This window comes from Hippocampus bargibanti, linkage group LG12 (genome assembly GCF_051943395.1).
Source record: "Hippocampus bargibanti isolate YZ-2025 linkage group LG12, ASM5194339v1, whole genome shotgun sequence".
NCBI lineage: Eukaryota > Metazoa > Chordata > Actinopteri > Syngnathiformes > Syngnathidae > Hippocampus > Hippocampus bargibanti.
Window position 1 is genome coordinate 14,542,342 of NC_142745.1, and position 22,521 is coordinate 14,564,862.

General features: G+C 40.3%; 1 protein-coding gene across 3 annotated transcripts in view; it reads left to right on the forward strand.

Moving 5' to 3' along the window:
• LOC148890615 (immunoglobulin-like and fibronectin type III domain-containing protein 1) overlaps positions 1–22,521 on the forward strand; it is a 33,081-nt gene that overhangs the window by 8,318 nt on the left and 2,242 nt on the right. Inside the window, exons 4-24 of one of the 3 annotated variants that reach the window (XM_089010265.1) lie at positions 74–216; positions 310–409; positions 488–532; positions 4,547–4,583; positions 4,716–4,905; positions 6,508–6,618; positions 7,522–7,660; positions 9,010–9,282; positions 9,871–10,299; positions 12,261–12,353; positions 14,667–14,762; positions 15,686–15,810; positions 15,885–16,026; positions 16,137–16,430; positions 17,158–17,454; positions 19,113–19,292; positions 19,384–19,512; positions 19,599–19,907; positions 20,558–20,643; positions 20,720–20,912; positions 22,113–22,409. In XM_089010265.1, coding sequence (XP_088866391.1) covers positions 74–216; positions 310–409; positions 488–532; positions 4,547–4,583; positions 4,716–4,905; positions 6,508–6,618; positions 7,522–7,660; positions 9,010–9,282; positions 9,871–10,299; positions 12,261–12,353; positions 14,667–14,762; positions 15,686–15,810; positions 15,885–16,026; positions 16,137–16,430; positions 17,158–17,454; positions 19,113–19,292; positions 19,384–19,512; positions 19,599–19,907; positions 20,558–20,643; positions 20,720–20,912; positions 22,113–22,409 — 3,708 coding nt within the window. The remainder of the gene's footprint in view (positions 1–73; positions 217–309; positions 410–487; positions 533–4,546; positions 4,584–4,715; positions 4,906–6,507; positions 6,619–7,521; positions 7,661–9,009; positions 9,283–9,870; positions 10,300–12,260; positions 12,354–14,666; positions 14,763–15,685; positions 15,811–15,884; positions 16,027–16,136; positions 16,431–17,157; positions 17,455–19,112; positions 19,293–19,383; positions 19,513–19,598; positions 19,908–20,557; positions 20,644–20,719; positions 20,913–22,112; positions 22,410–22,521) is intronic. The other 2 variants (XM_089010266.1, XM_089010267.1) reach the window with 2 other exon arrangements.

Sequence of the window (22,521 nt, forward strand, 5' to 3'; positions counted from 1 at the left end):
AGCTTCCAATACTTTACCAATAATCAATAGTGTGATTATCTTTCCTAATGGCACATGTCCTCATATATCTCAGGTAAAAGTACAGCATTTAAAGCCATTGTTGTGGGGAATCCAAAACCCACGGTCACGTGGACCCGATCAAACGGAGAAATCGTTTTTCACCCGGATACCTGTCGCCAAAACTACAACGAGGCATCACACGAGCATACGTTGGAGGTATGGTGCTAATCAAAATATATGAATTCCATAGCGCCCCCCCGCCCTCAAAAAAAAGTCTTCAATGATCATAAAAAAGTGCTTTTTCATCAGTTTCCCAAGGTGGCCCCAGAGGATGCCGACACCTACAAGTGCTATGCAACAAATGATTACGGAAGAGCAATTTGCACCGCTGTCCTGAATGTTATTGAGGGTATTTGGAACAATAAATAAGCAGGTTAGGACAGCCTGTGCGAATAGGATAATAATAAAAAAATATATTTGTTCACAGTGGGATTCTCGAAAGCCAAGGAACTTCAAAAGACATATGGGGACGGTAAGACCAGAATCATCTTTATTGGCCAAGTATGTAGACCGCGCAAGGAATTTGTCTTCGGTAGAGCACCCTGCACTAGTATCATCATAAAAAAGGTAGAGAGGCACTATACAGCTACTACTACTAATAATAATAATACATTATATTTTAAAGGACAACCGACACTACCGGACAAGTTGTGTCCGTAATTTGTAAAATCACTTCAAATGATTTCTACTGAGCGTATTTTACAAATATGCCACCACATATAGCTATATTTTACATTTTAAGACTCGCGCTGAATATTCAGGAAGTCTTGTTTTCGAGTTGATGACGATGCCTGACATGACGTCACGTTTGGAACGCCGCTGACCGAGTAAGCGACACACAATGCATTTTGGGTACTTTGTTTGGTCTAAACTTAGTGTTGATCCGTGTTGATGGCGAAATTAGAAGGAAAACACATAAATAACGCGATGGTGAATCGTGTGTTGCACCAAGACTACTATTTCATACTTCCCAACAGACAAAATCAGCCCATTTCCAACGGAGCTTGGTTGCCATTTTGTGCATTTTCTGGGTGCTACATTGGAGTCCAAACGCCTCAAAATGAGACGGAAGGACTTCTTCAATCAATTACAAACATTTATGCTTTCCTCTTCAGAACTATTTGAATCATATTCATAACTGGATGAGTAACAAGAAAGCATCTTCTCCGAATCTGAAGCCATTTTTTTTTTATCCCCGAGCAAGTCTAGACGTCCTGGCGTGACGTCACGAACAAGGAGGCGGGAGCTTCTGAAATTGAAACTTTCTGAGGTCATTTTGAAGTAGTTTTGGGACACTTTAACCCATTTTTATTGGTGCATGGCATTTGACTAAGAATATCAGCCTGCGTGTTTTGGGTATTTTAGATGCTATAAAACGTTTTTCTGATGTCGATTAGGAAACAAGCAAATGGTGCTGGTTGTCCTTTAAGCGCCTTTCAAAGCTCTCGAGGACACTTTACAGCCACAGATAAGCATAGGTACTATAATAAATAGTTGGGTTACTGTTTCGAGCAGTGGTGTCACACTCATATTTGTCGCGGGCCACTTCGTCGTTCCGGTTTCCCTTGGAGGGCCGTTATGAATATTGGGAAACCATATAAATGTTTCATCATCTCCACACAATATATACATAGCACACAACAAAATAATGAATAACTAGTTTTCAAATTTGAAGTCAATAATAATGACTGTTATTGTGGTTTACATGGGACAATTTGAAATTTTGGTTCAGACTTTAACAAGCATCACGGAATTTCACAAGTTAGATTTCATTTCGCGGGCCGAATAAAATGATGTGGCGGGCCGGATTTGGACCCCGGGCCTTGACTTTGACACCTGTGGTTTAGAGAGTTCATGGTGACGGGGGAAAAAGTTTAAACGTCTGCTGGATTTGGTGCACATGGATCGGTAGCGCCTACCTGAGCTAGGGGAGTCGCTGCACCCTGCCCAAGGTGGTGGGCAGGGTGCAGAGGGTCCAGTAGGATTTTCCGTGCCCTTGTCTTGGTTCTTACAGTGTGAAGGTCCTCGAGAGTGGGTACGACGGTGCCAATGATGTTTTTTTTGCCATCTTAACTGTCCGTTTAATTCGGATTTTGTCCATTTTTGTGGCGGCCTCGGACCAAAACCATGATGGAAGAACACAGGATTGATTTGATGACTGCCGTGTAGAAATGTCGTAGCACTTCCTGAATACATTGTGACCAGAAAAAGACAAATGTTTTGCCGTTATAAGTTAAAAATTTAAAGAAGAGACATGACTGTTTTTCCAGGTGAGCCATTATCATTGGGGAATTGTGATGGTTCTCATGACAGAAAATATTTTAGTGATTCAACACATATTTTTATAGCAGATTGACATTTTAGAAAGTCAGTGAAATGCAGTGAAATGTGTACACCTGTCATGTCAACTTTGTCACAGACAGTTGAAAAAAGGGGCATTACTGCTAGCAAATAGTGAGTACCACAATGCAAAACATTTGTATACAGTTGATAGCATCCCCCACTGGATTGGTGTGATGGATTTGTTTTCTGAACTGATACTGATAGAACCTTGCTGCAAGAGGGAGATGCCGATCGCAGTCAGGGTGTTGACGAGACAGTCCTTGAACACCTGGAATCACCGTAACTCAGCCATTTTTATCATGCCTATATTTACATTTTATCAGTCATATTTATTTATCTACTTTGGTTACTCTACTTCTCCTTTTCATGCTTTTTCTGCAATACAATGAAAATATCTCCACTGTGAGACAAATCAAGGTTTTCTTATATTATAATACAGTAAAGTCTCGTTATATCGAAATTCTCGGGAGTCGGAAAAAATATCGATATAACCGGACTATGGATCTATCCGATCCTGCGGCATGTAATTTTCTCCTTGAGTTCATAGAAATAGTATCGTAATAAGCAGTACGATCGATATAACCGATATCGATATAACGAGACTTTACTGTACTTGTGTTTGCCTCTTCCTCTAGCAAAACAGGAACCATTCTTTTAAATACCAGGTACGAGCTGTTGGATGTTTAATGCACAAAACCACAGAGGCCACAATCCGGCTTGTGGTTCTCATCCACATCCAGAGAGAAGTGCCCGTGCAAACACCTCGCTACTTTAAGTCTATTTGCTGTCTATTAATATAATAATATTAAAATAATAATAATTAGCCCACAATATGTACTCATTCAATGTGGCTATCTAGCTGGCTATCTAGCTGGCTATCTAGCTAGCTATCTATTTGCTATCTCTTATCTATCTAACTAGCTAGCTGACTATCTAGTTAGCTATCTATTTGCTATCTCTTAGCTAGCTAGCTATCTATTTGCTATCTCTTAGCTAGCTAGCTAGCTGGCTATTTATTGGCTATGTAGATATCTAGCTTTGAGTTATTCCGGGTTGAGTGAACGCTGGCAGAAAACACTTATCCTGTGACTGTGAAGTTACCTTTATTATTATTATTATTATTATTATTATTATTATTATTATTATTATTATTATTAGGCGGCCCGGTAGTCGAGTGGTTAGCACACCGGCTTCACGGTGCAGTTGCCGGTTCGTGTCCCGGTCCGGCCTCCCTGTGTGGAGTTTGCATGTTCTCCCCGGACCTGCGTGGGTTTTCTCCGGGTCCTCCGGTTTCCTCCCACACTCCAAAAACATGCATGGCAGGCAGATTGACCACTCCAAATTGTCCCTAGGTGTGAGTGTGAGAGTGACTGTTGTACGTCTTTGTGTGCCCTGCGATTGGCTGGCAACCAATTCAGGGTGTCCCCCGCCACGTGCCCGAAGACAGCTGAGATAGGCTCCAGCACCCCCCCCCCCCCCCCCGCGACCCTAATGAGGAATAAGCGGTACGGAAAATAGATGGATGAATTATTATTATTATTATTATTATTATTATTATTATTATTATTATTATTATTATTATTATTATTATTATTATTATTATTATTAACTTAATGAAATTGTATTTCCCGTATTATATTGTTAGTTTCCCCAGCTAAGTGTCACTGTTCGATTCATCATGGATTGATAATTCATGTCTGCACAAGGAGGTGCAGGTGTGGGAATCGACCCATTCTTAATGCAACTGTTATACAAGTAGGGCCCTATTTTCCGAGACAGTGGTACGTGCGCTTCGTGTAAAAACTAGCACGTCTCCATTTTTTTCCATGGGTCAAGTGTTTGTTAGTTTGGAAATTTCGCAAATTTGCTTACGCCTCACTGGCCGTTCCGGTGGACTGAGTGCATTTTACGATGACACACCCCTGTCAAACCTGCCAATGAGGTGGCAGAAAGTTGAGTACACTTTAAACTAGTCAAACCAAGCCGACATTTGACGATTTACTAAAATGTTGCTGACTGCACTTTACATTCGGCACGGCAATCATATGCCTTCACGGAAGCAGCTTTGACAAAGAAAGGTCAGCAATGTATTATTTCAACTGACAATCACAATCGATTCTATGATCTTCTTGTCTTCCTTCAGATATACCAGACTTTCTTCGTAAAAAGCTGAAAAAACGGTTAGTTCCTTTGTCGTTGTATGTTCAACACAACTGTGAATCAGATCAGCATAAAATCAACAAATGAATAAACAAACATACAGATAAATAAATACATATTTGTAAACTTATTTCATTGGTGATTTCCTGTAGCGGCGCTCCTCAAGTGGCACCGCAAGTTCAAAAGGAGCCAACACCAGAGGAGAAGGTCTGGGAAATCCTCATGAATGCCGATAAGAAAGACTACGAGCGCATCTGTGCCGAACACGGCATCACCAATTTCCGCGGGATGTTAACAAAACTTAAGCAGATGAAGCAAGAGCAAGGCATCGACATTGCAGAGGTACACGCCGGATTGTAAATATACTGCTGATCTCTTCTTTTTCGACACCTATGCTTTACGAAAGCCTTTTGGAATGTCTTTTTTAGAATTATTCTTCTGACTTAGCACGAGATTGCATTGTCATTGTCTGTAGTTTTATGGTCACCAACAACACTGCACCACCAACAATCACTCAATCGTGCTGACGCACGATCTGATTCAGACATTTGCGGTCAATTTCACTGCTTCAACCATAGAATTCACCAGAATGGGTGTCATCGGAAACTGGTTTATTTGATCATCATTCATTTTACCTTGAGTTTAGCTAAGTCACACGTTTTATATTGGAAAAATATATTGGGCAAAGCATCAAAACAAAATATATTGGCTGCTATGAACTGTCTTCTCTCAACGTCCCCACCTATGTACAGTGATAATTCAGCTTACGAATTTAATTGGTTCAGAGAAAGTGTGTGTAAGGGGAAAACATTTATTTCCAATAAGAAACCATTAAAAATGAGAACAATCTGTTCCCGGGTCCCCATAAAACATAATTTTCTACTAAATAATCCTTAAAACTACACAAAATATACCTTATTTTATGTATAATAAATCTGCTATTGTATTGTAATTAAAGAAATAAACTGTACTGTATAATAAAGTTGTTTTATTTACCTTTAGGATGGTCGTTGATGTAGTTGCCTCTTGATGATATCCGAGTGAAGTTGCCGAGCTTTCTCTGTGATAATACCCTCACTCACAATGTCCCCTGCTAGTTGCTTTTCGTTTATCCAAATCAACAGAAGTTTTTCAACCTCTTCTATTGCCCGAGACTGTTGCTTGGACAACACAGAAACACCCTTAGCCACACGTAGCAATGGTCGACTTAGCGTACTGGTATTGCGACGCTAAGTCAAACAAACGCACACCTCGTTCGTGTTTTTCGATGATCTCTTTCTTCTGCTCGACCGTAATTTACTTTGGTTTCCTCTTTGGTTTAACACTAGCCTGTGGTGGGATCTTTTCGGTCCCATAATAGCAAATGTACTCCATTCCATAGCAAACCACGTCTGCGCTCAAAGGGGGTGTGGAAAACTAGTCTGAACTAGTTCGACTGTGTGGTTTGGTTCGTCCGCCAAAAACTAGTTCATATGCCAAGATTATATTCTCGCGAATTTAATGTTCGTAAGGCAAAAGGTTCGTGAGCTAAAGCGTTCGTAAACTGAGGTATCACTGTACTTGTGAATGTCAGCGGGTCACAGATTATTAGAAAAGGAACGGATTGATGGATGCATGAAGGCACATAGTTGGATACACAAGTAATTGTTTGTTTTGTCTGCCACTATGAATATCTCACCATACAAATATACTGTACATGGTTGAATGTCACCTTTTAAATTTCAGGCAATATAAATTAAAATGGATCGCAGGTACAGATGTTTGGAATCACCAAACTACAGTGATGGATGATGGCAAATTGCCACGTTTTGTACCCTAATTAATGTGGAAAAAAGGGTGGAGTCAAACTCCGATGACATCTTCCATATTCACCGTAAAAAGGAGGACCAAGGAGTTTGTCTCTGCTTGCAGCTTTAATTACCGCTTGTTTTTTTCACACTGTAGTTTGTTTCACACATCGATTCTCTGAAACACATCGAGGAAGACAACGATGAAGCATCTTTTGACTTGGATTTGGAGCTCAGAGAACTGAATAGTAAAATATATCTTTATAAGGTGAGACGTTGGTATCAACGATGCTGAGGTTGAAATCTGATGTTCTTAACTCATTTACTCCTGGACTTTGTGGAGCATCTTGACTTATCCTTCAAGATCTCCAAAATATTGGTCTCTGACGATATTAGCATCAAACCTACCAAAGGTATGAGTTGACTCTCTTATTTTACCAGAAAAATAAATGTGTTTTTTCCGTAGTAATGAATACAGCTCAGGTTGGTTCATCCTAGACAATGGTTTCTGATCAAAATGCGGAGAAAAAAAGCCAATTTTGTGAAAAGAAGCTGTGACTTTGACACTAGTATTTTTAGCTTTTGTGACAGACAAACTAAGACAAGACCGATAAAAGGTTTTGATGGCAAAATAACTATTTATCGGCAGATATACAACCAATAAACATGTCAGAACCGACACTGACTCATCGCATGGCATGAGTTGAAAATTGACACATTGAACTGCATCATGCTTTCACAAGATGGCGACATAACATTTTTCACTAATTGCCGTCACACATACTCTGCTGATACCCAAAGTATACAGACTATGTTGAAGTGTGAGGTGGTTAAACTTGCTCTCCTTCCAAATTTATTTCCCTGGTAATCCACGCGACAAACCAGATTATTCTTTGTCTTCAACTCAAAAGCTCTGCTGATCTTAATCCACATTGATGCAACGTCGGCATCGACTGGGATTTGTTTGTCTTTCCTGTGGTTAACAAACCTGAATTTCACAGACCACCTGGGTGCGACCTTCTTCCCCGCCTTACTTAACCAATATATTCATCGAAGGCAGTGGACGGTTGGATCCCAGTTGAATTGAATATCAACATCCACGGCATTGAACGTTTTGATAGAATTTGACACTGGATTTTGGTATGTTTTTGTGTCTGTGTTCCAACTGCAGGATGGCGAAATGGTCGCCTTCACCAAAGAAGAATGTGACGAACTAAAACATTCTCTGAAGCAAGTTGGCAAAAAACACGATAGTATGCTTTACTCCATGGATATGGAAGGTGGCACTGTATTCACGGTCGACTTTAAAGGTACACCCTCCAAGATTGGGATATATTTTAAACCAGGTGGTGACCAACTACAGGTAACATCCAAGTTACGACCGGGTTCCGTTCCGACAAAATGCTCGTAAGTCAAACGGTCGTAAGTCGAAATCCATTCAAAATGGCCGACGTGACGTTTACACGACACGATTGTATACAATGTCAATCTGTTGTTTTTAAGCAACGTTTTCTATTGAATACGATTATATACCAAATTGTTTACAGTTCATTTATACATTTCATAGCTTTTAGTGTCATTTATATCATTTTATATTTCGTATTATCGATTTTTAATTCCGTACAACTGTACGTGTAATGCATACAAAACTGTTTACTGTACAGTTCATTTATGAATTTTATTCTTATCTTTTAGTGTCGTTGTTATCACTTATTTTGTTTTATTTTATTACTGTATTTTATTCCATTTTATTACTGTATAGCTCTACCCGTAATACAGTAAAGTCTCGTTATATTGATATTCAAGGCAGACCGAAAAATATCGATATAACCGGGACTATCGATATATCCGACCCTGTTTGCATGTAATTTTCTCCGTGCGTGCATAGAAATAGTATCGATATAACCGGGACTATCGATATATCCGATATCGATATAACGAGACTTTACTGTATATACAAAACTGTTTACTGTACAGTTCATTTATAAATTTAAAAAAGTTATACTTACCCTGCTCTCCCTGCTAACGGCCAGAAGAGGTCGCCCGACACACAGGCTCGGACTCAGGCGGACGCCGAAGGAAAAAAGCCTTTGTACAGTACTACATGAGATTTTGCTGAGATGGTATCTGCACTGTATAACTACTGTTTTGAGTGTAGCCACGCAGATGATTTCTGTGCGAGTGTGTGACATGCTGGCTGGCCAAAATTGTAGTACACGTTGCCGGCTGCTTGCACGTTGCGGTGCCAGGCATAGAATTAAAAAAAAAAAGTTCTGCCGGTCATGGTCGTGAGTACGGGTGGTCGTAACTCACACCGGTCGTAACTTGGATGTTACCTGTATTATGGAACAGGAGTAGAACTGCATCAATAATACAATTGCAGTCCCCCTTTTGTGGCCTGCAAAACATTCTCAGAAGGGAATTTACATTTTTTACACATACACAGACTCTGTCGTCTATTGAGCTCAGCTCACAAGTGATCATGCGTAACAGTCACCTCCTAATCGCATTATCCAAAAACTCCCCTCCATCCAATTGCCACACTAATTGAATAGTCGGATTAAACTGGGGTTGATTGGCCTTTCCTCTAGGGCGAGAGTATTACAACTACTAGTACTAATCATAATCTCTTTTATTTTCTGTGTTCATAATTCTTCAGTACCTGATGTCGACTTTGCAATTAAAATCCAAGAGGTCAAGGCAGATGAACGACAGGATGCACTCTTCGTCTGCGTCCTAACTGCACCGCTGAGTGAGATCAGGTGGTTCGGCAAGAATGCGCTACTGTCAAATGGCGAAAAATTCGGAATCAGCGTCTCTGAAGATAGGCTTATCCATAAACTTATCGTACGTGATTGCTTGCCACTGGATGCTGGCATCTACGCTGCTGTGGCGGGCATCAAGTCATGCAACGCCTGGCTTGTGGTTGAAGGTGAGAAATATGTATCGTATGGAATTAGTTTTTTCCATTTTCAATTGCCAATAAAAAAAGTTATTTGCCTGATTTATATGTTTTTTGTTTACTACGATGACAAAAATATGAATAACGGGTCGACTTTTCAGAATCAATCTGAAAATGAGTTTTCGTAAAATTGACTATTGTACAGGGTGACCCAAAAAGATGCGTACCAGTGAAAAATTCAATTGCGGCTTTGATTAAAAAAGTATTTCTTTCAAATTTCAACCACACATTCTTCATTTTACGGAAGAGCATTCACCAGAGTTTCAGCAATTTATGGCTTCCCCAAGATGTGTTCCAAATGTCCACCATTTCGTTGCAAACAAACCTGTACTCGTCTGTACTCATCTGTACTGGAAAACATTTTGGGAAAGCCATAAATTGACTAAAAATTGACAGAAATAGCTGAAACTGGTGAATGATCTTCCATAAATGGAATAATGTGTGTTTGTAATTTGAAATAAGTAGCTTTTTAATCAAAGCCACAATTGATATTTTCATGGGTATGCATCTTTTTGGGTCACCCTGTATTTATATTATATTAATGTTTTATTCGCCTAGTGGATAAAGAAGCGAGCAGCAAAGGGAAGAAAGCCGCTCGGAAAAACACCATTGCTGGATTGGGTGATGATGCAGACTTGCTGAAGATCGCCAAGGAGCAGCAGGAAAAGTACCAGAAAGAAATGGAGGAGAGGTTGGAAATTGCCAAGAAGGCTCAATCGGAGCGGGACGCTGCTGATGAAGCCGCCCGGCTAGAGGCGAAAAAGCGGTCTGCCGAAAGCAAGTCTGCTGCCAAAGCGGCTGCCAAGGCTAAGAAGGCCGAAGTCAGATCGGAAGACTCTGCAAACCTTCAAGATGGTGCACACGAGGACTTTGGAAAACTGAGCGAAGACAATGAAGAAGCTGGGCAAAATTCCTTATTTATTGAATCAGTTGAGGTAGATAAAGTAACAGATGGAGATCGTCCCTCTATACAAGATAAAGTTAAAGGTAAGTACGATATTGTTGGTGATTCATTTTATAGATTCATTTTTACAGTAAAATATATATTTATTTTATAATATTGATATCTGAGTCACTTCATCTCCTTGGCTAACAAAGTTAGTTTGTCTGAGGAAATGTAAGCCACAGTAACAGGTGGTAGGAAAAAATAAAATGGAAAAAATAATGGTCAATGGACGCCTCATTGACTAAATACATTATTTAAACCTTACCAAAACTAAAAAAAACATGTAATTTCAAAACTCATCATTACATCAATGAAAAAATAAATGGTTCGAATTGGATTGAATAATAAATAAGATAATAGATACTGTAGCTTGCTAGATAGCTGGATAGCAGTATAGCTATAGATAGATGGATAGTGTAGCTAGCTTGATAGCCAGACAGCTGGATAGCTATATAGCTATAAATAGATACTGTAGCTAGCTGGATAGTTATATAGCTATAGATAGACACTGTAGCTAGATAACGGGATAGCTATAGATAGATAGATACTGTAGCTAGCTAGATAGCGAGATAGAGATAGATAGATAGATAGATACAGTCGCTAGCTAGATAGCTGGATAGCTATTTACTATAGATAGATACTGTAGCTAGTTTGATAGCTGGATAGCTATATAGCTATAGATAGATGAATTTGTGGAATCTTTATCATAAATATGCAGGCATTTTTTTTTACGAATATCAATATATTCAAACTAATAAAAATAAATACAAAACATAAGGACCAATTTTTTTTGCGCCATGTCCAAAACTGCTATTCAATTCATCTGCCTTTACTGAATTTTCTCTAAATTGGAGTCTGCAAGCTCTTGTTTTACATTTCCTGCATAGCCCAACACAGAAAACAACTTTTCATTTCTAGTTTCTGTCGGTCTTCACTTGCCAAAAATAGAAGAAGAAAAAAAAATAGCAATAATGACATGAAATAAAACATTAAACTTTCCCATTTTTACAAATCTGATATCATAAATAAATAAATACATAAATGAATAAAAACAGAGAATGAACTCATAGTTTTATTCCTATTTTTATAAAATGCAGTACATTTTTTGAAGAGCCTGTCAATGTGTATTTCATGTTGTGGTTGAAGTTGTATTTTTTCTCCTGCTTAATGGTGTTACTGATCTTTTAATACGGTCTGCTTTTTCATGGATTTTCAGCATTATTAGAAAAAGACAATCCATGTCCAATACATATACACATATTTAACAGAGAAGAAAATATCAATCAAGTGTCGCTCAAGCTTGATTGATTTTTCACCCTCTGAAAATATGATCAAATGCAAAACGGCAAATGATTTCAGCTTTTGCCCGGTTACAAGGTGCAGGTAAGTATCCTTTGTGATTGTGAGTCACAGTGCATTTTAATAACAGATGTGAGGACAAATATTAACCACCAAAGTATGCTCTGCGTCCAGCTGGCATTGATTATTGCAAGTAAGAAACAATCATGTCAAGAGAATCAAAAATCTAAGTTATTTATTTATGTATTTATTATTTTAGGAGGGTTTGGGCGGGTGTTGGGCCATCTCACAGTGTTGGTGACCCATATTGCAGACAACACTGTAAATAAAACCACTGCTATCGGTTAGAAACATCTAAGGTGGCATACTGTAGACAATTTTAATGGCCAGTAAATTATTTAAGAATGAAAAAGCTTGCGATAAATGCAGCCCTAAATTTATTAGATAGAAAATGCAAGGTCTACAAAGTTAAATTTGAAGGTCTCAGGTAATTTTAAGATAGAAGTGGTTAAAGATGAAAACCCACTCACCTGATTCTAGATGAAATGGATATTTCCAAAAATCCCTTTAGAAATAGATATGTTGCTAATTGAGCTGAACAGTTTAATGTATGCTGGAAGCCTCCTTTTAAACAAAATGCATATTCATAACAGATATGAGAACATAGTTTCTTCATAAAGCTGTCATTTACTATCACCAATAGGAAATGATCTCGGTGCGGAAACGGCAGTAAAGCAAAAAAGTGAAATATGTGGGAAAAAAGTGAAAACTGTGGACCCCGAAGCCGCTGCTGTTGGTAAGAAATATCTGAAGATAAATTTCATACCCGCTAAAATATTTGACCTCAAAACTCGCTTATACTCTTTGGCATTCGACTCGGCATGATTCTGACTTGATCTTGGTTTCAGTCCCTGGTGCTTTCTACTTTCTCTGTGACTGCTTTATTTTCCTGTATTTGATAGCTGTCCATGCTAAGGACTTTGTTGCAGCTTCAGCTGTTGTTAAAGCACTATATTAATAAATACAGTAAAGTCTCGTTATATCGATATCGGATATATCGATAGTCCCGGTTATATCGATACTATTTCTATGCACGCACGGAGAAAATTACATGCAAACAGGGTCGGATATATCGATAGTCCCGGTTATATCGATATTTTTTCGGACTCCCTTGAATATCGATATAACGAGACTTTACTGTATTTATTGTATTGTATTGTCTTATACAGTGATACCTCAGCTCATGAACTGACTTGGTTCACAGAAAGTGTAAGGTGAAAAGTTTGTCTTCCAAACATTTATTTCCCATAAGAAACCATAAAAATGAGAATAATCCGTTCCCAGGCTCCCATAAAACATAATTTTCGAACAAATAAGCCTTTAAACTACACAAAATCTACCTTATTTTATTGATAATAATGTGCTATTGCAGGAGTCGTGAACGTTTTTGACTAAGAGAGCCATAAAAGTAAAATATTTAGAAATGTTATTCAATGAGAGCCGCACACACGCGCGCACACACAAACATACACGGACGCAAACACGCATGCAAACACGCATGCGCGGCCACTTTTCAACAAAATGTCAGAATGTATTATTTAAAATAACTTAGTGATAGTACCCACCGTTAACATGCATGGTTTTCCGTTCCTCATGATTGGTAAAAATCTAGCCAAACGATCGCAATGAAAGTCAACCTCCTGGGTCCATAGACGAAGTTACCACTAGCTAGCCTGCTAGCCTTCTGCTGTCTCTTGCAGAAGTATATTGATGCTAACGTTAGCATGGGGCTTGTTAAAATGCCACTGACAATCGACTGTTTCATCAATGGTATTGTTTCATTGCAAATTAGAATCAGAACCTTTTCTCTCCGCAAAGACGAATCCTCCGGTGCAGTCAAGCTGAAGTGTACTCGTCATTTGTTTTACTCGTTTACCTCTTTCAACATGACGGCTAGTATCATCCAATCAAAATTGCGCTTTCCAAAAACCTCGCTCAGTGTGATCCAATCAAAATTGCGCTTTCTGCCAACTGCAGCCCCAACAGGAAATGAACAGCGAAAAAGCGAGAATATGTATTTAGTTTTATCGAAGAACCAGATATGGCTCGCGAGCCATATATTCCCGACCCCTGTGCTATTGTATTGTTATTAAAGAAATAAACATTTATGTCCCATAAGAAACCATTAAAAATGAGAACAAGCTGTTCCCAGGTCCCCATAAAACATTATTTTCTACTAAATAAGCCTTAAAACTACACAAATATACCTTTATTTATATATAATAAATCTGCTATTGTATTGTAATTAAAGAAATAAACTGTACTATATAATAAAGTTGTTTTATTGACCTTTGTGACGGTCGTTGATGTAGTTGCCTCTTGATGATATCCAAGTGAAGTTACTGTGCTTTCTCGGCGATAATACCCTCGCTCATACTGTCCCCTGCCAGCTGCTTTCCGTTTATCCAAATCAACAGATGTTTTTCAACCTCTTTTATTGCCTGAGACCATTGCTTAGACACCACAGAAACACACTCAGCCACACGTAGCAATGATCGACTTAGCATACTGGTACTGGGACGCTAAGTCATACAAACGCACACCTTGTTCGTGTTTTTCAATGATCTCCGTCTTCTGCTCGACCGTAATCTTCTTTTGTGTCCTCTTTGGCTTAACACTAGCCTGTGTTTGGGTCTTTTTCGGTCCCATAATAGCAACAGTACTTTACTCAATAACAAACCACATCTGCAGTCAAAGAAAGTGGGTGTAGAAAACTATTCCGCCAGCCACCGTGGCGCTGTGTGGTTTGGTTCGTCCGCTGAAAACTAGTTCATCAGCCAAGACTATATTCTCGCGAATTTAATGTTCATGAGGCAAAAAGTTCGTGCGCTAAAGCGTTCGTCAGCTGAGGTATCACCAACTAACTCTGTGGTGTTTGCATTGCCAATGCACTTCTCCGGAATGTCATTGTTGCAAGTGTTGTTGACATTACGTGTTGATGCATACTCATCACTCAATTAGACACCCAGGATCGATGGGACACGCCACGATGTCACCGAAAAGCAAAACAAAAACCCTAATTGTGATTTATTGGCACTGGACCATGCAGGAAGTGATGATGACAGTGACGATGAGGAACAACAGCCGACAGCTGGCAAGCGTGTCAGAATAAGGCAAGGCCCGCTGATCGAGGAGACAATCATTGGTAAGATGGCGCGTGCTTGCATTAGCTTCCGCATGGGGAAAGTACTTTTTGTATTTTAATGAGGAAGTCATTTCATAAGAAAATGACTTTAAATGTTTTTTGTGACTTTACATCTCGCTTGTACGAAAACTCTAATTGAATAAATGACTTTTTTCCCGCAGTCATTGTTTCTCGACAGGAGTGCAATTCACCTTTGAGTTGCCTTGGTGATATGCTAATCAAATTGGATGCACTTGCGAGGGTACTCCATACCTTAATAGACAAATGAACGGAAACATATTGGGGTCTGGCGTGCGGCACGCAATGCATCTGCGTCTTAATTAGACCTGACGACCTGGGAGGTAACGTACTGTTTGGTGTGTATGTGTTTCCACCTCCATCTCATATTTGCTGTGTTGGCAAGACAGCGTAGGTGCATTTGTGCTCCGTGTGCATTTCTGTTAACGCTCCCGCTTGCTTTCCACATCTTAACTGAGTCAGTGCTTTGAGGGCAATCGCTTAAATGAACACAATAAACGCCACTCTGTATGAAATCTTTGGACTGGAAGCTGGAACGGCTGTTTGCGAACATGCCCTTGGAGTATTTCAAGACGGAGGACAATTCAGCCACCTCTTGAACTGTTTCTTTTGCACAGAGAAGACATAATCATATTTTCTGATTTTCATGAAAAGAAGCAAGTTGGAGACGGCTACTCTGAAAGTAAACAATGGCACATAGACGTCTCTTCAAATACACAAAAACTTAAATTCAAGAATATCTAGATCAAAACAAAAAGGAAAATAGTTCACAACCCAAGTAATAAGTGTGCTCAAATGTGCATTAATACCTCTTTGGTGTCCATTTTAGAGAAATAAACACAATGTGCTGATAGCTTGCAGCTATTGTTTTGTTTTCACTAATTTGCCAGTTGAATAATCCTCAGACCCGGGCGTTCACTTCCTCGCCGGTCTTTCCGACTGCAAAGCCATTATTGGGGAAGACGCGGAACTCGTGTGTAAACTCAGCAGCGAGGACTGTGAGGGGATCTGGTATAAAGATGGGGAAGAGGTACATGAGTCTTGTATTTGTCTGTTTATTTATTTACTTTAAATCCACTTCAGATTTGATTTTTTTGCTTCTAGATTAAGTCCAATGAGGGTATGACCATCATAAAAGAAGGAAGCTACCATAAGCTAAAACTTCACAAAGTCCCAGAGGAATTTTCTGGAAAATATAAGTTTGAGGCGGATGGACGAAAGACAGAGGCCTTGGTTGTTGTTGAAGGTACATTCTGAAGTCATGTTCTCGCATTATGTCAGATGTTCTTTTCAAAGAAATAAGATTGATACAGTGCTGAAAATATCTATTGACAATTTGTATTTCTTCATATTTAGATCCACCAAGATTTGATGCGGAGGAACTAAAAACCTTTATCACACCTATCACTGTGAAAAAGGGACACAAAGCAACCTTCAAGCTCTCATACATGGGACGAGAGCCCATCAAAGTTCAGTGGTTCCTTGAAGGGGAAGAGCTTTCGGATGAGGCCAATATCAAGCTGGAGACATCGGACGGCTCCACTCGTCTTCTCCTGATCAAGCTGCAGCGCAAGGACAGCGGGGAAGTCAAGTTGAAGCTTAAAAATGAGTTTGGGACTGCTGAGGCCTTAACGGAACTGATTGTTCTAGGTATGTAAGTCAAACTACTCCAAACTGTTCAGCTTTTGGGGCGTTAGACTTTGGAGATTCCAATGTACAGTGATACCTCAGCTCACAAATTTAATTGGTTCCCAGAAAGTGTGTGTAAGGCGAAAAGTTTGTCTGCCGAACATTTATTTCCCATAAGAAACCATTAAAAATGAGAATAATCCGTTCCCAGGTCCCCATAAAACACAATTTTCTACTAAATAAGCCTTAAAACTACACAAAATTATTTTATGTATAATAAATGTGATATTGTATTGTATTAAAGAAATAAACTGTACTATGTAATAAAGTCATTTTATTTACCTTTGTGATGATCGTTGATGTAGTTTCCTCTTGATGATATCCAAGTGAAGTTGCCGTGCTTTCTCAGCGATAATAATAATGCTTGACCGTAATTTTCTTTTGTGTCCTCTTCGGCTTCAAACTAGCCTGCGGTGGGGTCTTTTTCCGTCCCATAATAGCAAAAGTACTCCACTTGATAACAAACCACGTCTGCGCTCACCGAAAATGGGTGACAAAAACTAGTCCGCTGGCCACCTGTGTGGTTTGGTTTGACCGCCAAAAACTAGTTGGTCAGCCAAGACTATATGCTCGCGAATTTATTGTTTGTAAGGCGAAAGGTTAGTGAGCTAAAGCGTTCGTAAGCTGAGGTATCACTGTATTGTCGAACAGCACTGAATATTTCACTCTTCTAATTGTTGCTTAACAGATAAACCAACTCCCCCGATGGGGCCAGTGGAGGTTGTTGAAGCTTCCTCCTCTGCAGTTGAGATAAAATGGCGACCACCGAAAGATTGCGGCGGCTGCAAAATAGACAACTATATCCTCGAGAGGCAACAGATCGGCCGCAACACCTGGAAAAAAGTTGGGCCCATCGGTCCACTGGCTAAATACCGCGACTTAGACGTAGATCACGGTCGCAGGTACTGCTACCGCATCAGAGTGGAAACTGAAATGGGAACCAGCGAGCTGATGGAAACGGAGGACATTCAAGCTGGGACCAAAGGTAAAACCAATGCCATTTTGAGCGTATTGAATACATAATCACAAATGTAGCCTATGCACTGGAATTGTAATGGTCACTGTGTGTGTGTGTGTGTGTGTGTGTGTGTGTGTGTGTGTGTGTGTGTGTGTGTGTGTGTGTGTGTGTGTGTGTGTGTGTGTGTGTGTTACTTCCGGGTTGAGTGAACGCTGGCACGTCTGGCTGCCGCTGCTCACCCACAGAAAAAAAAAACACAAAATGGAGCAATATTCTGCTTTCTTGAATGATTTTTTAAATGTTCTGCAAAGCCCAGTTACAGTTGCGGCGGTTTTGAAAGTGCTTTGTAAATAAAGATGTATTGTATTATATTGTATTCCCTTCAGTGTACCTTCACCTAGTGGATGCATAAGGCAACATCAGCCACTATCATGGCTTATATTATATGACTCTGGTATTGTGGTGCGCTCAATACATGAAAACAGTTAACTAATTTACTGCCACACGGACCTAGATTTGTCCACTCCAGTGGCAGGGTTTTTGTCATCGTCACTCAAATTCCAGGACCCACAGAATATTGAGTTTTAGGATGACATAAAGATTCAATACAGCATAAAAAAACTTAGACTCTCTTCTTTCTTCAGACAAAGAGTTAATTCCTAAATTATATGGGTCTGGAGTTATCTAAGCCTGAAATGAGGGTGTCTGTCCAAAATATCATGCAATACATACACATTGGTTTATGTTGCGCTTTAAAGGGCAACCAACGTCACTTTTTTGTTTTTAACTGACATCAGAAAAACGTTTTATAGCATCTAAAATACCCAAAACACGCAGTATGATCTTTTTATTCAAATGCAAAACACCAATAAAAATGACTTAAAGTGTCCAAAATCTGCAAAAAATTGAGCTGCGAATTGGCCGTTTTCAGAAAGTCCCGCCCCCAGTTTGTGACGTCACACCAAGACGTCTTGCATTGTTGGAGAATCAAAACAATGGCTTCAAATTCGGAGAATATGCTTATATTTGAATCATATTCATATCTGGATGAGTAACAAGAAAGCATGTTTTCCGAATCTGAAACTATTGTTTTTATTCTCCAGCGATGCAAGACGTCTTGGCGTGACATCTGAAACTGGCCACTTCTAGTTTTCAATTTGAAGTAGTTTTTGTACACTTTAAGTCATTTTTATTGGTGTTTTGCATTTGACTAAAAATATCATACTGCGTGTTTGGGGATTTTAGATGCTATAAAACGTTTTTCTGATGTCAGTTAGGAAACAAAAAAGTGATGTCTTTTGTTCTTTAACAACAGCTGAAGCTGGACCAAAGCGCTAATATGGAAAAAGGGGAAATGCTGCCCCTTGTGGAAGGAAAAAAAACATTGCCAGAGGCTGAGAAAAAAGAAACAAGAAAAAACAAAACCCGAACAAATTCGGGAATGGCGCTCTACGTCATATTTTCCATTCCTGAATAAAATTGTGTATAAATTTGTGAGTTAAAATCGGCCATTCATTCAATGTATGCCTTGTATTCCGAAGCACCGGATAGTGCCAAAAAGACAGCATTCTTAGATATGAGACGCTCCATACAACAAAAACAAAGACAATTCTATATTGTGTCCTTTTGGTGTAAAACAAAAACCTCCAAGATTTCAAACAGATGACAATTGGTTGTGTATGCAGCATACCCTGGACCTCCATCAACACCAAAGGTTGTCAGTGCCTTCAAGGACTGCATCAACCTCTCCTGGTCGCCTCCCGCCAACACAGGCGGCACCAATATTCTCGGATACAACCTTGAAAAACGCAAAAAGGGAAGCAACCTCTGGGGTCAAGTTAACCCGCCAGAAGAGATGATCCGAGGTTAGTTTGTATGTCCTTGAGTCATATCAATTGTGCTTGCTTGGTGAGAATGATGATGATTTATTTGAATTGTTGTTTTTCACCAACACAGCCAAAGGCTTTGCTGTTAAAGATGTGGTAGAAGGAATGGAATACGAATTTCGTGTGGCAGCTGTAAATAACTCCGGAGCTGGTGAATTCAGCACACCATCAGATTTTGTCTTTGCGAGAGATCCCAAAAGTAGGCGGTAACTTGTAATTTTACATTGTTATGTTGCAAAGTCAATCCTGACTTAGTCATATTGATTAATGAACCACACTTTTCAGAACCTCCCGGAAAAGTCATCGATTTCAAGGTGACCGACTCCAGCTACACAACCCTATGTCTGTCTTGGATAAAACCCAAGGACATTGAAGGCGTTGAGGACGAAGCCAAAGGATACTTTGTGGAAATCCGTCCCGCGGAGAACACGGAATGGACTCGTTGCAATTCCAATTTAGTCACAACAAATTTCTTCACTGTGAAAAACATGAAGTCAATGGCCATGTACTGGGTGAGAGTGATCGCTGTCAACGATGGAGGAGAGGGAGAACCCCAAGAATTGAATAACTATATCCTTGCTATGCCACCTCCTGGTGAGTTACTATTATTTCCCCTTTGCTGGACTGGTTCAAAGCTCAGCGTCTGCTTCAACGAATGCAGACAATTGTGTGTATTATAAAAACAATACAACATCTGGGTTCATCGATGAAAAGGTTTCTTCAGCTTTCATCTGTACTTCTTTGAAGGTGTCGGACGTTTCGCTTCTTATCCAAGACGCTTCGTTCGCGAATCAGTCTTTTGCTGGTAGTTTCGGCGCTATATATATATATCCCTGCTGTCCAGACGTGGCGGTGCGAGACTCTGCTACTTCTATTGTCCTGCCTGAGTATGAGGTATATGACTGGCCTGATTGCCCCATTTAAGAAGAAATAGAAGTAGTCAGTCAGGACAATAAAAGTAATCAATGTCGCCGCAGGGAGTAGTCCTCTGCTCCCCCAACCTGAGAGCAGGGACCAATCATAGCAGAGTCTGGCACTGCCACATCTGGACAGTAGGGATATATATAGGGCCGAACCTACCAGCAAAAGACTTTCGTTCGCTGACGAAGCCTCTTGGATAAGAAGCAGAACGTCTGACACCTTCAAAGAAGTACAGATGACCGCGTAAGAAACCTTTTCATCGATGGACCACTCCTGTACGACAGAGAGCTAACACAGACAAATCTGGGTTGTTTTGTCCCTAGTGAGGCCTCGCTTCACCGACACCAAAATTAAGAGTTTCATCGTAGTGCAAGCCGGAAATTCAGCACGTTTCACAATGAACTTTGAGGTAAATGTCTGAAGAAATGAAGGCGATCCAGATGATGAAAAGCAGGAATGACTCCATCATTTTATATCGCCTGCAGGCCTCCCCTTGGCCGGAGGTCACATGGCTGAAAGATGACGTGCCGGTCACTAAAAAGGTGACCATTAGCAATGCCGAAGGGACGTCGCAGCTCTTCATTCCCTCTGCCGAACGCTCGGACTCCGGCGTCTACACCATCGTTGTCAAAAACATTGTGGGTCAGGAAACGTTCAGTATTGAAATAAGAGTCACAGGTCAGTGCATCATAAGGTGTCATGGCGGCGTTCTGTTTCTACGACAGCTATGAGATGCGAATGTGATTGTGGTTTGACGGAATTATTTTACTTTGGTGGTGAAATATACTGTTGGTTAGCAGTTAGCAAAGGCTACACAGAATTGAAGATCGAGCACCAGTGTGAACTGAGGTCAGTCTATGCAGTCAAGCACTAATTTATGTACAGTGATACCTCAGTTACGAACTTACAAACTTTTAGGTTTCCGAACGTTACATTTATGAAAATTTTACCGTGGCATACGAACTATTTTGCGGGGTACACATGTAGCTGCCACAATGAGTGATGTGTCGTTCGCGAACGAGGCCGTTCTCCTAACAAGAAAATGGTGGCTGACTGTTTTGTCCTCTATTCCCCTCCCACAGTCTTCGGTTCAAGCCACGTGATTGGTCAAGAATGCAGCAGTGACGGGGTGGGGGTTACAGACAGAGAGAGAGTGAGGCCGTTCTCCCAAAAACAAAATGGCGTCTTCGGTTAAACCCACGTGATTGGTCAAGAATGCAGCACTAGGATGGTCGGGGGATTGACTTTACAGTTGTATCATCGGATTTGCGGCCTCATGGGGGGGGGGGGGGTGGAAGATGCCAGTCCGACCTGGAAGACCCAAACGTGTTGTGAGGGTTTGTTGGGAACGTCTGGCGGAATCCCCCTGTCAGAAGGAGTTTCAACTCCCACCTCCGGCAGAACTTTACACATGTCCTGGGGGAGGTGGGGAACATTGAGTCCGAATGGACCATGTTCCGTACCTCCCTTGCTGAGGCGGCAAATCGGAGTTGTAGCCGTAAGGTGGTTGGTGCCTGTCGTGGCGGCAACCCCCGTACCCCACATGGCAATTTAATGAAGGAGTTTGCTGTTTTATGAAAATACCTTCTTTAACTCCCCTTTCAAACCATCTATTTTCTTGCTCGGCGATTTTAACCTCATTGTACGACACCTTCAAAGAAGTACAGATGACAGCTGAAGAAACCTTTTCACCGATGGACCACACCTGTATGACTAAGAGCTTACACAGACATAATGGACAAATATAATATATGCGACTTTATGATCTAAATCCCTAAATGTTAAGACTTTGAAATCGTCGCTTCACTGTTGAGGATTCAGTGAGGCCTCTTCCAGTAAAATCATTGATAAAACTATCTATTTTCTTTGAAATTGTAGATGAGCCAAAGCCACCGGGCCCAGTAGAAATAGAAGAGAACGTGCCGGGCACGGTGACCATTTCGTGGGTGCCTTCTCCAGATGAAAAACGTGACGACAGGTTGCATTACATGGTGATGAAGAGAGACTCCAGCAAACGAACTTGGAACACGGTGGCAGATCACATTTTCAACAATAAGTTCACAGCCTGCAACATCATGCCAGGCAGAGAGTACCGATTCCGTGTCTATGCCAAAAATGATATGGGCTCCTCTAAACCCATCGAATCACCAAAATGGCTCTTACCAGTCAAGAAAGGTATGTACGTTCTATCTAGCTATCTAGCGAGCTATCTAGCTAGCGAACACACTATTAGCTATGTAGCTAACTAACAAACTACAAATGAGCTATCTATCTATCTGTCTATCGA